Source organism: Echeneis naucrates, chromosome 11 (genome assembly GCF_900963305.1).
Source record: "Echeneis naucrates chromosome 11, fEcheNa1.1, whole genome shotgun sequence".
In the NCBI taxonomy this organism is placed as follows: domain Eukaryota; kingdom Metazoa; phylum Chordata; class Actinopteri; order Carangiformes; family Echeneidae; genus Echeneis; species Echeneis naucrates.
The window spans coordinates 2,352,932-2,370,877 of NC_042521.1; the positions used below are offsets into that span (position 1 = coordinate 2,352,932).

The 17,946-nt window shown below is 45.3% G+C and overlaps 1 protein-coding gene across 1 annotated transcript; it reads left to right on the plus strand.

Annotated features, from left to right (window-relative positions):
* Positions 1–239: 239 nt before the first annotated feature.
* On the plus strand, positions 240–7,043 carry tcf19l (transcription factor 19 (SC1), like). The gene is made up of 6 exons (XM_029514574.1): positions 240–607; positions 729–1,696; positions 3,764–3,933; positions 4,730–5,120; positions 5,219–5,726; positions 6,346–7,043. Exons 2-6 carry the CDS (start codon positions 1,426–1,428, stop codon positions 6,698–6,700), a joined length of 1,695 nt encoding a protein of 564 aa, XP_029370434.1. The 5' UTR covers positions 240–607; positions 729–1,425; the 3' UTR covers positions 6,701–7,043.
* The last annotated feature ends 10,903 nt before the right edge of the window (positions 7,044–17,946 follow it).

A 17,946-nucleotide genomic window follows, 5' to 3' on the forward strand; every position in this document is an offset into this window, starting at 1 on the left:
TGTCTTGAATTAACTTTTTTTTATAGTTTATTATATTTTTGAAGTAAGGTGACCTAGCTTTGATAGAATAATAAAATAATATTTACCCCCCTCTGCCTCTCCATGTTCGGTCCTGCCCCTCCCGCTGAAGGCGCCCTGGCGCTCAGCCAATCGGGGCGTGGCCGGATGTGACGCAGCTCGAAGCGCAAGGAAGCTGCCTCTGCGGCGCGCCAAATTTCAAAGGACTTCCTCCTCGGAGGGCGAGACGAGACGAGGAGCCACACCGAAATCTGACACACAACAAAAGAAGCAACAAAACAACACAAAACAAAAATATAATCCGGAGAAAGTAGACTTTAAAGCGGAAGCGGCGTGCCGGAGCCGGCGGACACCGACCGACCGACCGGAGCTTCGTCCGGGCCGACGAGGAACTCACGTCAGCTCGCTGATCCGGATCAGACGGACAGTGTGGCCCGATAAAAAGCAGGCAGGGAGCTTTTTACCGTCTAATCTCAGCTTTGGCGTCAGAATACGGCTGTTTTTGCCCGGAGAAAAGGTGCAGCCGGACCGGCTGTCGGTCCTCCTGCTGTCTGGCTTTGTCCGTCCGGCCCGCCGTGCAGCCTGCAGGGTCTGTGTGTTTCACTTCCTCTGAACATGTCTGAAGTATGGATGGCACATTTAGCAGTCCAGTTAATCACGGATCACTTTTATTTCTCTCCTCATTTATTTTTCTTTTGTTTTCTTTCCAGAGCAGACAGATCATCATTCAGCCTGAGAGACAGCTGATGTCAGCAGCCTGGGATTTTAATCTCACACACACACACACACACACACACACTGCTCATCTGACAGCTTCTCACACCTGAAATCATTAAATCTCTAAATATAAAGTGAATGTCACGCCTGTCAGCGTCAACTGGCAGGTTTGCATCTCAGGGTTTTTAATGTTTACAGCACACTTCGCTTCATTGGCGTGCTGACACACACACACACACACACACACACACACACACACACACACGGCTGTCCACGTTACAGGACATCTTCATTATCAAATCCGCCGTCTTCCAACCTGCACTCCATGGGGGATTTGGTTTGTTTGAGCTGGGGCTCATTTCCACACCTCATCGGCTTATGCAGTGCTCTGAATCCTCATTATGAATTCATGTAATCGGAGCAGGACACAAGCCAGCAGCTTTCCGTACTAATGCAGACACCTGTAGCTGGGAGTCGCTGCTGCGGCCTGTAGCCTCCACAGACCTCTGGAGCTTTATGTTGGAGCTCAGGCACCGAGCCCCTTAATTTAACTCATTTCCAGTAGTGCAGACTTGAATCTGAAAATGGGTCGCGGCCTGTTGTAACTGGGGGCCCGTCACAGATCAGGTGTGGCGTCTGGGTGGGACAGCTGGGGGGTCAAGAGGTGGCACACAATCAGAGCCTTCAGCCATGCTGTCCGGGGTGCAGCCGTGCTTCCAGCTGATCCGGATCGGCTCATCGCTGGGCGACTCTGCTCGGGACCTGTACACGTTCAGGCCGGCGCTGAGCCGCTCCGTGTTCCGCCTGGGCCGAGCGGCGGAGCTGTGCGACGTCACGCTGGACTCGGCATCGGTGTCTCGCATCCACGCCGAGCTGCACGCCGAGAGGGAGGCGAGCGGAGGCGATGCAGCGCCGCAGGAGGAGGGCTGGATGGTTCACCTCAAGGACAGGAGCAGTCATGGTGAGAGAGGCTGAGACGCACACAGACACACAACTTCACCGTCACACGTTCACACTCCTCTGCAGTCACTGTGGGAGAGAGAAAGAGGTAAAACCACCTGCTTACAAGAAAGGCCACCACACACTGCGAGCAGTTCATTGATAGATATACAAATATTTGGGTTTAGACTCAGTTTGACAACACACACACACACACACTTTTGATTGTGTGACAAAATAAAAATGCAGCTTTAAAGCCAAACTGGGCCCACACAGGAATACAGATACAAAACTGTAAAGACGCATAAAATACAGTCTGCCTTATTTTTTGATGTGGGGAGGAAAACACACGGTGAAACACAAACACACCTTTGGGCTGATTCACTGACAGAAAAACCAAAACAAACACCTGCAGTGTGACAGCAGCTGAACTCGCACACCGACCCACATACGGTTATTAAACAGACACACAAAGTGAAGCGTCAGACGCACAGTGAATATAAAACCTTTTACTTCACCTTCTTTTATAGAAGTTTGCTGCAGAGCCACTGAGGCTTATAATCCTCCAAGTTAGTCCAAATGTTCAGTAAAAATCAAATGAAAGTTCGAGTTGAACAGCAGCATTAAAAGTGAATAGAGTGGTTTAACCTCTGATATTTTTGTGTGTCTAAGTCCCCTCCAAACTGAGTATTCATAAATTCTAATGTATTTAAATCCACATCTCTGTGACACATCAAAAGAAAGATCAACACCGAGTTAATTAAAAAGGCTCCAGAGCAGCTTCAGTGCCGCATCACTTTTTTTCCTTTAATTTAATACCAGGAGGTCTTTGATCAAAATCAAGATATCATAAATAAAAATGTGAAATGAATATTACAAATATCAGTGACAGACAAAAGTCAACAATTTTTAGGGAAATTGAAGCAGTTGCACTACTTGGTGGTGAAATGATGGCAGATACTTTTCCTATTTTTGAACTTTTTTCAAACCAAAAAATAAATTGATTACCCCTCCCCCCCCAAAAAAAAAGAATCAGAAGTGAAGTTGCCGTTCCATCTGAGAGAAATAATCAGAAAACCTGATGATTCCCAGAAAATGATCAAACTCTTCTCATGCACATCAGGTCTGACGTGTCGAGGTGGAATTTAAAGAGGTCTAAATTTAATTTCAGACCATCGCAACAGAATACCAACAAGTGAAATCATTAAAGTGTTGAAGTGGTAACAGATATGAATATCTGTCGGAGAGAGTGGAAATGTCAGTCCTGATGGACTTCACTAAAACCTGAGAGGTGGTCGGCAGCGAGGAGGGCGAAGATTGAGAACGAACGCCAGGTCTTCACTTAAGGCCGATGGACTGTGTCTGACGGGCTCAGATGCCAAACTGTGCTCACGCTGTCTAATTTTTCAAGTAATTTCACAGTCTGATTCACTCATTTTTCATTTTTGGTATTAAAATTATGTTTTAGTATTCACCGTGCATTTTTCATTTTGTGCTGCGCCGTCATGGCCCCCTGATTGCCTTGTAGCCTTCCAGCTCCTCAATTCTGGGTCCATTTCACAGACTGTTTTACGTTTTCCCCCCAATTCTGGAAGCAGTAAACACACTTTATTTTGAAGCTCAGCTCGCTTGAGTTGTCCTTTTTTGTTCGGTGGGTGTTATATTTAAAATTTTTTCAGTCCTTAATCACAAACAGTCTCAGGTTAAAATTGTGTTGTGATTGCTCACCTTGCTGGACTCAAATTTTGGCTCTATGGGCCTCTTTGGCCATGAATTTCACTCAGCACTGTAGTCTGCGCCCCCCCAGCATCACAGGTCTTTGTTCTGTGTTCTTACCACTAAGAACACACAACGGCCGCATGGAACGTAACTTGAGTATTAAAAAAAGTGCTGTTGATTATCTGGAAAGGTGCCATCACCGTGAACTGTTGTTTGTTTGGATTGAAGGAGTGTTTCTGAATTAGAGTCCTGAGAGTCTTTCACTTCTGCTGCTCTGTTGTGTAAGATTGTGCGATTCAGAGTTTTTTGAAGCAAAAAAAAAAAAATAAAGAAAAGACAAATCTTCACCAACTCTGCTCCTGTGTTTCAGGAACTTGGGTCAACGATGTCCGCCTCCAGCCCGGCGTCCAATGGGAGCTCTCAGATGGCGACACGCTAACCTTCGGCGGCCAGTCGGTCCCAGGGAGCCCAGAGTTCTACTTCCTCTTCCAGAAGGTCAAGGTTCGCCCGCTGGACTTTGACGCCATCACGATCCCAAAGGTAGAAATCGTTAGAGGCTGATTAGAGGGGACAGATTGGCTCTGTCAGGAGATGTTCTGGTGTTGTGCAGCTGTCGCTTTGGCCCGAAGCCTAAATTACCTCACAGCAGAGCAAAGTTTTCAGTACGACAGCCATGCGGCCTTTCTCAGACCAGAAGAAAAGATGTTTGCGATCCTGCTGCTGTCAAAACTCGCTTAATGAGCCCACTAACACCACCACTCCCTGAAAGGCGAAGCCAGCAAATGTGTTTCTTCCTGATGACCATCTGTTCAGAGGAATCAGTCTTTAATTAAACTGTATCCAGTGGGCTCCAGGGTCAGACGCAGACTCCGCTCTGTTTGACTGGCCCCCCACCCCAGCTCGAGGTTTCTGCCTCTGAAATGGAAGCGTTTCCTCGGCGCTGTGGCCGTGTGCCTGCTCTTGTTGGTCTGTAAATAACAATATGAAGCGAATCTCTCGGCTTGCTCGGTGTGGAAAGAGCCAATTTTCTGAGTACGAGATGCTTGGAAAATGTCCACTAGGCGGCCTGTTGAGTTTTAAAGACAAAATTGACTTTGAGGCTCATTTCACATTAGCTGTAAAGTTGAGGGAGGAAAAAAAAGGCAATTTACCTGCCAAGCATAGAGAACAACTTTCTAAGAGTTAGAACACCATATTAAAGAGTCTCAGGAGCCAACTTTGTATTTTAATTTATACTTTGTCATCAATGAGGTGTGGAGAATTTAAATTGCCAGATGAAGAGAAAAGTGGATCACTGGGGAAAGGTCTAATTCTGTATTTTCGTCTTGTGTCTTAGGCGGGAACCTTTTCCTCTGACTTACAAAACCGGATCAGGACCAACCCGGACAGGAAGGTGGAGGCCAACCTGGACCTGTCCAAGCTGTCCATCAACCGAGCCACCGTCATCCTCAACTCCATCGGCAGCCTCAGTAAGATGAAGGGCAGCGCCTGGACCTTTAAGAGGAGCTACAGCCACGAGGGAACCGTGTCGGACCCGGGCTCCTCCTCCTCGCCCCCTCTCACCGTTGGCTTCTCTCGCCTCCCTCCCTCCACCCCTCCGTCGTTCGCCTCCGCAGCATCGGTGCCCTCAACGAAGTCTCTCCCGCCGACCTCCAGGAGCAGGAGGAAGTCGGCCCACACGGTGCTGCTGGAGGACGACAGCTCGGACGAGCCCAGAAGTCGAGGAGGTGAGGCTTACACTCTGAGCTTTCTGAAGATTGTTAAAATCCTAAAAGTATGCTGGAAGAGTCCATATGTGATCACTGCTCATTTCAACGTCTCTCAGCTGTCACAGGAGACGCAGAGGACGGACAGAGAGCGAGGGGGAAGAAGAGGCGGCGGCTCTACAAGTCTGAATCAGAAGGTTTCAGTTCCCCTCCTCCCATGCCGCTGCACACCAAGAGCCACAACGATGTCAGGCGACCACTGGAGGCCAAGCCCTTCCCCGTTGGCATCAGGACCATCGGCAGCTTCCACGGCGCCATGACAAACAGCCGGCTGAACCATCACCTCCTCCAGGCGTCGTTCACCAGCACTGCTGTCCGTAAGCAGGAGGTGGAGACGATGCACCGGATCAAGACAGTGGTGCAGGGCAACATCGCAGCTTTCCGCCCACAGAAACCTGCCCACAGTTCTCCGACGGCGCCGAGAGGCAGGCGGAGGGCTCACAGCTCGCCAGTTTTCTCCCCTCTCGTGGTGGGAGGCGAGAATTACAGCCTGGCCTCGCCTTCGGTCCGGATCCGCACAGAGGAGAGAGGAAGGGTCCAGTTTAACAGGTTTCCCCATCAGACCAGGTGAGGTGAAGAACATCGGCCCCTGACTGAGGCCACATTTATTTCACAGATTAACATCATCTTGATAACACATTCCTCCCACCGGGAGCCTTTAAAGTGGGATAAAGGCAGAGATGCATGTTATATTAAAACCAGCATGACTTCGCCACACGAATCCTGTGACGATATAATTGAACTGATAGTTGATACAAGAAGGACACAACAATGTGTTCAATTCTGCCTTCCTAAAAGGATCAAACTGAGAACTATTACCGCTTTACATATTTGATGCTTGTCGCTCTGACAGATAAAAAAAAAATATATGTATATGAGCTTGTTATTCAATTGTGAATATATTCCTTTTCAAATTTATTTATTTATTTAAAAAAAAAAAACAAAACAGCTGCAAACCGCAGGAGAACACAGTGAACACATCAGGAAGCTCAACAAAGGATAAATCAGCACAGCGAGGGGGGCAAAATTATCTTGGCTGTAAAACTAGTGAGAGTTTAAGGCGACGGTAGATGAAGGAAGGCTGATGTCTGATTAGAAAAGGGGGGTAAAGAGGGCTGATGTTGGCGTGAGCTGAACCACAGAGGGCTGCAAAAGCCAACTGTTCTCTTCTTCCTTCTTCTTTCAGCAAGCGACGCGGCCGGCCCCGAAAACACCCCGTCCCCCTCCGTCCGTCCCTTCCCTCTCCATCCTCCTCGTCTTCCTCCTCCACCTCCTCGGCCTCCTCCTCCTCCTCGGGCTCTTCCTCTTCCTCCTCTGATGACGACGATGATGACGAAGACGACGAGGATGAGGAGGACGAAGTGATGACGGGGGTGGTGGAGCCGTGTGCGGCGCCGCGGTGCCGGCTGCCCCAGCAGGACACGGTGCAGTGGATCCAGTGCGACGTGTGCGACGCCTGGTACCACATAGACTGTCTGCACGTCGACCGCAAGAAGCTCCTGGTGGATCCAAACGCAGACTTCCACTGCGGCTGCTGCTGAGATGACGGAAATGAAATAAACGCTCCAGTTTAGATTTTAAAGTTTCCCCTTAAATCTTTATTTCCTTCACACACACACACACACACGTGGAAATCAGCCAACGCTTCACTAAAGTCACGGCTGAGCTGCTCTTCTCACACACGTAGTGCTTTTCTCTTCCCTCAACAATCAGCCGGCAGGCGCAGGAGAAGAGTTTGGTTGCTGTGGAGTCGTCGCCTCACAAACCTCCTGCCAGTTGAGTTTTGCCGTTCAGGATTCAGACAGTGAAAAGTCTCAGGTCAGATTTCAGAAAACAATGCTGGCACAGTGGTTTCCACCTCAGCAACACTAAAACTCAACTGAAATTTTCCCGTGCAGCATTCTGGGTATCGGCAGCTGCCTGAGGAGCCAGTGATGCTTAACGACGGGCTAAACGGCAGGAAAGGGGTCTCCTGCTGCTGATTTTGGGGGGTGGGGGGGGCTCTCGGGACAATAACCAAACGTTGGGAGTCGCTCCTGCAGCAGAAACAGGATTTCTTTGAGGCGGAGGCTCATTGTTCTGAGGTGCCTGAGTTCAGGTTGCAGCTGGTTTGGGTGAACTCCCCACCGCTGACTAGTCGTCACGTATCACGTATGGGCGGAGTCTTTCACTGCAACGCCGCCCCGTCATGCTACTGAACTCCAGCAGATGTTTTTCTTCCGGGGAGATACTGAACACCAGATGTGCACGTTATCATTGCTCAGGTGCTCCTTGAGTGGAAGAAAATCCAAATTCTTCTCTTAAGCACCTTTTTGTTATTTAAGTCCAAATTCCTACTCGGCTTGGTTCTGCAAGAGAAAAAGAGCCGTTCATGGTGTTTGCTGCTGGTGTCTTTGTTGATGTGGTGTCAGAAGGCGACAAGTCCTGCTTTCATCATCACACTGAGGCTGACCTGCAGTTTTGGTTTTTTTGGAGCAATAGGAACGTGTGAGGAAACCTTAGCAATAAAATAACAACAAAAAATACAAACAAAACATTTTTCAGGGTGTAGATTTTTATTTTTTTTAATGACAGATATAAACTGCAGCTGTGCAGACACATTTCACAGTCCAATGGAAGTCCTGATGGCTGGTTTTAATGCTCAGCTTCTCTGTGGACTGAGACCTTCACTGTATAATTTAGAAGCTAGACTTCATTTGTAATAATTATAAAAAAAAAAAAAAAAAGAAAAACAAAAAACATGGGAATCTCACTTTATACAATACTGGACCTTTAGTTGAATAAAAAAAAATGCAGTGTCTCTCCGCTGCCTGACTTCCATTTAGTTTGAGAGTGCACAAGTGATTCTTTATTGGATGAAATCTGTGCCGGATTGGATAAAGTGTTAGAGCGCCAAAAGGCTTCAGCTTCTTTTGGCACCATATCAGCATGAAATCTGTGACAGTAATATGAACAAACTTAATCTTCTAATACTATAACTAAGACCTGTTTGGCCACGTTGAAGTGTTGTTACTGAAATGTAGCAGTTGGGCTTTTCTTTGTTGATCTCTTCACATTTTTGTGTCCTTATTTGTGTTCATCCGCCAGAAAAGATGAGCGACAGACTTCCAGCTGAATTATGTTCATCTGTATTTGGCATCTATGAGTTTTTAGATGTTAGTTGAACAAAACAAACATTAAGATTTGATCTGCAGCTCTGAGTAATTCTATGCTCGTTCCAGGTTTGTTAATTTTAAAGGACCAGTTGAAACCAGTTGTGTTTTTTTTTTGTTTTTTTTAGACTCCTTCAGGGACTCACAACCACAAATGAGCCGACCAGCAGTCGACTTTATATTTGAAGTGAAACGTCTCTGACAAAGTGCTCTGTATAGTTGAGGCCTGGAAGCAATCGTCATCAGTATCAGTGTACCATCTAAGTGGCTCCTGATGCCTAATGAATCAGCCCGGCGTATTGATTAATGCGTCATGAATGGCTCTTTGCAGAACTGCAGTATTTTCCTTTTCCACTTCCTCACTGATCCTTTGACAGATCAAAACGGACCTTTTGATCATCAACACTGATGTTTCCACCATTAAAACACCAACATGTTGCTGAGATAAAAGTGGCCTCACTGATGAGTGCAGTAAAAACCAGGATGTCACTCTGTCCTTTTCTCTCAGAGCTCACAGGACTCCTCTTCCTCACTGCCTTCACTTTAATTATCACATTAAGATGCAGAAACGCGGCTCGGTTTGACTTTGCTGCTTTTTTTTTTTTGCTTCGTGTGTGTTTGTACAAAATTAAAACGCCTGTCATGATTCTCTGCGATGCAATCAACATCCAAGTTATCAGAGGAGAAATAAAGAATATTCTGAGAATTTATCTTTGCATTGTTTGTCTCTTTCATCTTCGCAGCTCTACATTTTTTCCTGTTCCCTGAGAGGAGGCTGTGATCTGAAGCACATTTCATTTATTATAGATTATTCTTCTGCATCTAGCTCCAAGTCGTGATTGATGAAACATTGATCTTTGAAATTTACATTTTGTTTTCCTCAGGTCTTTTGTGTTTAGTTTTTTTTTTTTTTAAAGTGAGACGTGATGTATGTGGTTATTATCTTCATTGTTGTTTTCTTTGAAATGATCACAGCAGAGTGAGTCAACAAGCAGAGAGAACATCCTCATAATTGAAGCCCATTATCTTACTTTTGCTTTCTTTTTTTTTTTTTTTCCATCATAATGGATCGGTCTTGTCTGAGTTTTCCATGCATGAAGTTTAATTTATTCACTGAATTACTGCTCACAGCACCTCTGGTTTGGCGTGTTATTGTGGAGTTATGTGATGACAACTGCGCAGTCACACCCGGCTTCTTTAAAGTAGATACGTGGATTTTAAATCCCTTCAGGATTTAGTGAAGGCCTCATTTAGAAACTGGAGGAAAACATGAATTCTACTTAACATGTGGACCTCATTTCCTTCATGATGTTGACTTCTGATCAGTTAAAATTTCACCTTCAGTGTGATTGAAAAGCTCTGCCACTGTTTGCTCTGCTTGCTGATGTTTGTGTTATTTTGTGTTGCTGTAGAGTTCAGTTGTGTGACTCTAGTTTGTAGCTTCCTGCTACTATTATTATCATTTGGTGTTAATGTGATTATTATCACATCAGTCACTGTCTTTAATGAGTAAGACTGTTTGGTCTTGGCTGATGTTTGTGTTTTCACTCTGAAAGCTTTTATTTTGTTTCTGTTTATCCTGAATTTAGTGTTTCTGGATTCAGCTCCTCCTAGTGAGAGCAAAAAAATCCCCTAATTCATCACATTTCCACAGCAAAATGGAACTTATCTGAAAATATATGTAGATAATTGCATATATTTTATAGAAAAAGTATCTATTTGAGTCATCTGTCTCAAGTTTAAGTCACATGTGAGTGACAAGAAATGTGAATTAGAAGGAAGGACCTGGTCAGCGTTTATCATCACATGGCAGCTGTGCTCGTTTCCGTTTCATGATTGTGCTGCTTTGATGATAGAAGCGGGAAATTAAGGGGCTGTCTTTTTTAAACTGGGGGAAAGAGGCTGAAATAAGCAACAATTTTAAAGGTTTTTATATCTGGTTGTCATTTTTCATCATAGATGTGAGGAAGAAGTATCCAATTTCCATGTGAAAAACAAATTAGGAACACACAGGTTATGAAATGACTATATTTCACACAGAATGTTTGTGACTCCTGACTTCAGGAAACCTTTTATAAACTCAGTAGATATAGAGCAGACGGAGAGATTATGGGCTGAAATGCTTCTGCCTTGACCTGCAAAGATGGAGGGAGACAATTACATTTGTCCGAACTGTTTCCATAGCAACATCACTCTCCTCCTCCTCCTCCTCCTTTTGTCTTTTTTTTTTTGAGGGATGGGCTGGCTTGAAGACGATGTAGTGTTGTGTCTGCTGTAATAACAGTCGCCGCCCCCCCACCCTCCCTCCATGGTTGCATGAGCTGAGAACGAAAGCTGAAAAACTGATTCTGTTTATCTGAAACCGTAGAGCAGAAAGCATTGGGGAGTGTGTGCCTGTGTGTGTCTGTGTGTGTCTGTGTGTGTGAGTGGAGAGCTGCTAGAAGAAGGAGAATGAGTGTTACAGTTTTTGGCCGTCTGCTTTCATCTGTCTGTGAACTCTGTTTTTACCTGGAGACATGACCGGAACACCCTCAGTTATCAGTGTGTGTCATGTCCTGTACCACAGACACACACAAACGCACAACGCTGCAGCACGAAGCCTTTGCTCCTGATCCTGCACTGATTTCAGATTCAGCTGTTTCAGGCGTGATGGAAAAGAGCTCTCGTCTTGTTAATGCGAATGTGACTCTGCAGTAATTTGAACTGAATACACACCAGCACTTCTGCAGCTTTCTGCACATAAATGATTCAGTTAGAAAATAACAAACTCCACGCTGCTGCTGAGTTCTGTTTACATCCTGTAACATTACAGAAAAGAGTTAGAAATTATTAAAGGTTTTAGCTTACAAAGAAATCTAAGAGCTTCTATTGAAGAAATTAGATTTCAACTGCCACGTCTGGATAGTTAAAGAGAACGCCATCATCATTCTTCATACAAACATCACATACAGCTGATTGCATTGTAGACTGCTGCTGCTGTACATCATCATATCTCATCGATTTCCTGGAAAAAAACTCCTCTGATCACAAAGGAGACGATGCGAAACAAGAAAACAACATCAAGTTTGTTCTCACAGAGAGAGAGACAGCAGAAACATTTCAGCCGAGGTCAGAACATCTGTTATAGCTCTACCCATAATGCACCTCAGCAGCGCTTTCCCTGATTCCTAATTTCACTCCCAACTGTAAAAAAAAAAAAAAAAGTATAAATAATTGTATATGTTTGTGCTTTTATTTTTTAGGCAGGCAGGAAATGAGACAGCAGAGGAGGAGCATCATCATAAAACTGGACTTCATGTGTAAAGTAGGTGGAGTTCCTCTCTGTTAATCAGAGGCTGACGTGGGTCCGGGGGGGTCCGGGGGGTCCGGGGGGGTCCGGGGGGTCCGGGGGGTCTGCGGGCCCGGCTGCTGTCCTCTCAGGGCCCAGCAGGGGACACTGTTGTCCTGGTGCAGTCCGGTGGACAGTGATGGCTGCAGCCACTCCCTGCACATCAGACTCACAATGAAAATGATATGTTTCCATTATTCTTCTGAGGCTCTGGATGTTTGTGAGTCAGCAGTGGGAGGTGGTGTGTGTGTGTGTGTGTGTTTGTGTTGGTGGGAGGTGGTTGTATCTTTAAAATGACTTGAAAGGATGACAGAGCTCGGCTCAGTGACGCTGTCACCTCATTCAGACTCTGCAGGAGGAACTTTACTTCACCTGCAGGGCTTCATCTCATTGGTGTGTTGTTGCATTTGTATGTTTTGTGTGTGTCCTTTCTCATCTGTGCCCACTGTGATAAAAACATGGTGTCTCTTTTAGAATGTGCAAACAGCCTTTGTGCACATTGTGTGTGCTTGGAAGTTGCCTCCTACTGCATGCCACTATGGACACACACACACACACACACACACACACACACACACACACACACCACTCACAAGTAATGAGGTGTGTTATGAGTGAATATCTACACTGTGCACACATACATGTGGGAGGTGTGTGTGTGTGTGTGTGTGTGTGTGTGTGTGTGTGTGTAAGTGTAACAGACTATACTTACTTGGCTCTAATAAGATCTCAGGAGCTGCTGTTGATTTGTACCAATGGCCTTCCACTTTTGCATCCTTCTCTCCTCCTCCTCCCCTCATTCCTTCCCCCTCCCCTCCTTCCTTCCTCCTCCCCTCCTTCCTTCCTCCTCTCTCCTCTGCTGTCCCCTCCTCCTTTCATCCTCTCTCCTCCTCTCCTCCTCTCCTTCTTTCCTCTCCTCTCCTCCTCTCCTTCCTTCCTCCTCTCTCCTCTGCTGTCCCCTCCTCCTTTCTTCCTCTCTCCTCCTCTCCTCTCCTCCTCTCCTCCTCTCCTTCTTTCCTCTCTTTTCCTCCCCTCCTTCCTTCCTCCTCTCTCCTCCCCCCCTCCTCCGTTCTTCCTCTCTCCTGCTCTCCTTCTTTCCTCTCCTCTCCTCCCTTCCTTCCTCCTCTCTCCTCCTCCCCTCCTCTCCTCCTCTCCATCTTCCAATCCTTTTTGACATTTCCTTCCTTTTACCAAGCTTTTTAGTTCTCCCTCTCTGCCCCCCACCTCCTCCATTCCAACCCCCCCCCCCCCCCCCCCATCTCATCTCTCCATCCATCCTTCAATCTCCTTTTTCGTTCCATCTCTCGCTCTTTCTCCTCTTCAGCTCTCAGAAAATGAGATTCTGCCTTATTGGCTTATTTCCACCTGTCCCTAGTTTGACCTTTGTATCCTTACATCTCTCTCTCTCAGACACACACACACACACACACACACACACACACACAGCCACCCACTAAAACTCAAAATCATACATACAGCCTTGCCATCTTTCCCCACTTACACACTTCACACACAGATTCATCTCGCACACACAGACACCTATATCCAAACACACACACTGAAACACTTGCTCCACTTCATCCGACCACATTGTTTCACCTCACAAATCACTCTCAATTGGCTGCAGCCAGAAGAACACACAACCTCTCTAAACTGTTTAATAACGCCATTAATCTTTTTGCTTTGACTTCTTGTCGGCACTGCCGGCTTCCATAAGTGGCCTGAAAGTGGGTTACAATTTAAGGGGGCCCCAAGCTGTTCGACAGGGGCCTCAAAAAGCTCAAAATTAATTGGCCTTTCATCTCGGTCTTTGAGAGGAGAAAACCTTATTCCAGATATTGCTGATTTCCAATTCCAGCTCTCTGCAGCCACAGAGAGAACTCTTCAGTCGTGTGTTGTCAGTGTGAACAAGCAAAGAGATAAACAACAGAAGACATTAAATTGAGATATCCACCATTTGACACGCAGCCGTACAGAATGAGAAATACCAGAGAATAATTCCTCCAGTGAAAGTGGGTCAAGTATCACACTTCCTCCACGATCACTAATTCAATGTGGGCAATACCTGCAGCATGCTCGTGTGTGTTTTCTGTTTCTGAAGTGATGGGGCCTATTTTAAGTTTGAAATGCTGCAGTTTTGTCACCACTTCTCTCCACACTACTGAAGTTAAACACTTTTTCCTGGACTTTAACCACTTCTGGTTCAGATACAAACGTTCTCTAAAATATACTCAGTGTATCCGAGCCAAATGAATTATAAGTCTGTGAAGAGCTCAGAAGAAAACGGATATTTGAACGTGTTACAAGTCCATCTACTGTGAAGTTATATTCTGGAACAGCTTGGACTTCCTGGAAAGATTATTTTGCCGAATGCAGACAAGCACGATTCTCACGTTCAGCCGTGAGAACGTCCACCTGGATCGCTGTGAGGTGCGGGAACGGCGTCTTTTCACTGTGATCTGGGCCCCGAGACCTCGGCAGGACCCTCCACTGCACGTCTCCTTCCTGTATTTCCTGCCTCTCTAACGAATAAAAGCCCAAAGTAACAAAACCATTCGACTGCAAGACCGCGTCCAGAAAGACCCCTCCCAGCTTCACCTTCCCCCCACCTGACAGGAAGCACCTGAGCAGAACGGTTTCCACCAGCAGGACCTGAAACCGTGAGGAACCTCAACCCTCCAGCCGCTTCAGCAACAAAGATCAAAGTAAGACTGAATTTTAATCAACATTTAACTGACGTAATCATCGTGCTCTGTCCTTGAACCTGCTGGTGTGGATGACGTAGAAACACATAGCTTGTGCTACTTCTGAAAAAAGTTGAACTGGATGGTAACTGATGCTAGCTAGCGTTTCCCTTTTTCCCCAAAAAACAAGTTAGTATATAAATGTAATTTCAAGGACACATGGCTGCTCAGGTCTGATGCTGTTGTACCAGACTGCTCCGACTCCAGAAGACCCAAGCTGTAGGAAAAGAAAATTAGAAACACTTCAAGCTGTCTTGAAGCACCAAGTCATTAGGTTTTTTACCAAAAGATGAATCATCTCAACAGTCATAATTTCACTTCTTCTAATGTGTGTCTGGTGGCAGTTCTGAAAACGATTGCTCCATTAAGAAGATATTAAAGCTTGAACTGGTTTGTTGACTGACATCAGCTCTGTGAGCCGACGGCGCTCACATCTGATCCCACCTCAGCTCCTGATCCGGACTCCATCTTCTTCCCTAGATTGGAAATTCCAAACTACCCGGAGGATGCACTGAGGGAGTTGGGGTGCGGGGGGAGTCCATTGCTTGAAGCGTTTTCAGAGACCGTCGGGGGGGAAATCACTCAGTCTGTCACAGACACACCGTGTGATGCAACACGGGGGAAAACCTTCCGCTGCAAAAGGAAGTAATTAATTTTACATTACTGGCAGCACAAAGCGCACACAGTTCCTAGTAAACACAGCAGGGAGAGTTGTTGCAGATAGCCAGAACAAAAAAAGGAGGAAACGCTCAGCGACTATAATCCTCAATCATATTGGCTGAATGAGACCCGTCTCACTGTGAAAGCTCATTCAGAGTCTTTTGTCCAAATTAAATCCAACAGTGGGAGAATCCAGTGAAATCCTGTGTGTCCTGAAATCAAGTCCGCTGGACCTCATGAAACTTTTACAGGAATGTCATCTGCTGTTGGTTCTTGTTCAAGTGAATTAATGTAGATTTAATATTTTCCTTTCGTCTGCTGCAGTCTTTGTGTTGACATTAAACATCACAATGTGACGATGAAGACCGGGAGCTGATTTATGGCAGATATTAGTCACAGTTTCTCGGCAGAAAAGACATCACGTTGTTTGACTTTGAACTAACAGCACATTAATGATTGTTTACATGAAGGAGAAGTGGAAGTATGCAGATCTATCACCTGAGGCAAAGTATGGATCCTCCTGGAGAAATAATGCTCCTCTAATGAACAAGTTGTCCGGTCTTTAGTCAAAGTAAAGTCAAAGTAATGGGGTGCACACTTTTTAATAAATCCTTAAGTTCTTTGTGCTGTATTGACTCATTGTCATTAAATAGTTCCACAGTTCCAGAACATAATGACGACTGAATGCAATAAATGGATCGTACTTTTTTGTAAAAAGCTTGTATAATTTGACACAAAGCCTGAAGAAATGGACAAAAAAAACCACAACTGAATCAACAACGTGAGCCGACGTCGTGGTCATGTTTCATTCTCTTTAGGCAGTTACGACATTTAATCCAGGTTAACGCAGGGAACTTTAGAAAAACACTCCAAAGTCGCTGTAGATGGTAGTTTAAAACAGGAACTTCAGAATAAAGCTGGAGGTTTTCTGCTTCAATGGGGCAGCTGAGCTGTTAAAATAAACCAACACAGTTTATAGCCCAAATAAAAGAAGTCTCCGTCTAATGTGGTGAAGTAAAATCTACAAGCTGACAAAAACGTACTTAAAGTACAAATACTGGAAAACTATGCTATATATATATAAATACAGAACATTTGCCCAGTTACTGATTTAATAAAAAGGTCGATTTCAACTTTCACCACCAACTTGATGTCACTGATTTGAAAATGAGGATCGAAATATAAAAGCAGCAGAAAGACCTCTTTGTATTAAAATAAGAAAAAGGGGGAATATCAAGAAGGCTCAACGAGAAAACAACATCTTTGGTTCAAGCCTGGTTTGCTGCCAACTGCTCCCCTTCGCTTGCAGTCCTCTTGCCAGTGTCACATCAAATAGTTAAAAAATAAAGAATGAAAAGGAAGGGGGGATTATCTGGCATCTGTGCACCACTGAGCCACACGTGCTATATGGATGAGACAGACAGACATTTGCATCAGCGTGCCGATCCAACGGGAAGCTGCAGCAGAAGATGATCCTCAGGAGGCCTCGCAGCGCCGCTCAGAACATCCCAGGAGTCCGTCTCCACGGGCTCTGATTTAGAAAAGCACTTTCCTGTGAGGCGGAAACACGGTGCTGCAGTGTAGAGGGACATCAGCAAATTGGCAAGACAAAGAAACCCAAGGCGAAAACACGTTAAAAAGAATTAATAATTTAAACGGCAAATCCTCCCTCGAATACACTCTCTTATCATAAATCTGTGATTTTCACTTTATCAGATAAAATATTCTGAAACAAACATCATTTTAATTTAACTAACTGCCTCAGGAATGAATCCCAGTCACAGTAATTTCTATAGTTTCTTGATTGTTTTGGTGCTTGTTGTGTTTAAATTTATACCAAAAATAAAACACACAAGTTTCACTTTTAAGATTTATTCAGCTTGACAAAACTTTGGACAGTCCTTGTTCCTCCTTGCCTGATGGACAGATAGATGACTTTGGTAGAGAGCTGGCGTCAGACAGAGAAGATCAGACAGAGAGATTAAGTAGATGGAGAGAAAGAAAGAGGCGAATGAACATAATGCATCCGTCTGTGTCCGGGCGGCCCTGCTCCGGTGGGTTAGCGCTCCCTGTCTCGGGCCTGTTAAGGTGCAGGCTGATAACTGTGGGGACGCCTCGATCTCTGTGGCAATTATCTGTTAGTCTGCAGCAGGATGAGCTGCTCAGACTCTGCAGAAGTGTAGCAGCAGAGTTAGATTGGAGCTCCAAACCACTCAGCTCCGTCTGCTTGGGGGGACAAGATGCTTTAATATGCATGGCACCAAACACCGATGCATCCAAAAGCGTGTTCCTCAGAAGGATTGGGAAAACGGGGCTTTAGTCGTCCGCACTGACAGCCATGTTCTTCTGACAGTTCTGGCTCACAGCTCGGCCCAGTGAAATGTTTTCTGTGGAGAGAGACAACGGCCTCAGATAATTATCATAAAAAGTGATTAGCATACATCCTGAGCGACAGACTGGAACTCAGAGGAACTGGCTGTGTTCTGCTCATGTTGCCTATTTGTGCCATAAAATATGTAATAAATACAAAGAGACATAGATATAGATATCTGCAAATATAGATCCGCCATCAGTCAGTCTGCAGGCTCTTCATTTTTGAGTCTTAAGTGTAATTTAATGGTGTTTCCTGTTTTCGAATTCGCACACTTCAATACAAGCTGCCAATGGAGATACTGTGCAGGTTCTTTGGCAAATTTCTTTTCAGCTCTTGTATCAATGTCCATTTTTATGCAGAGTCATTTGGCCTGTTTAAATGCAGACTGCTTCCTTCTCCTGTTGACAAAACTCAGAATTCCTCCGCAGAAAAACAGCTTTGCTCTGCTAAAGAAAGTGAGCACACCCTGTCGTCATCTCAATAAGTTTTCTCTTCCTTTTCTTTTTCTTGAAGAAAAGTCGGGAAACTC

Bases quoted from the DNA above. Each gene is read 5' to 3' on its own strand.
- tcf19l (XM_029514574.1), top strand. From the start codon at position 1,426: ATGCTGTCCGGGGTGCAGCCGTGCTTCCAGCTGATCCGGATCGGCTCA. The intron at 3,934-4,729 runs GTAGAAATCGTT...CTTGTGTCTTAG, and splicing joins ACGCCATCACGATCCCAAAG to GCGGGAACCTTTTCCTCTGA. The intron at 5,727-6,345 runs GTGAGGTGAAGA...TTCTTCTTTCAG, and splicing joins AGGTTTCCCCATCAGACCAG to CAAGCGACGCGGCCGGCCCC.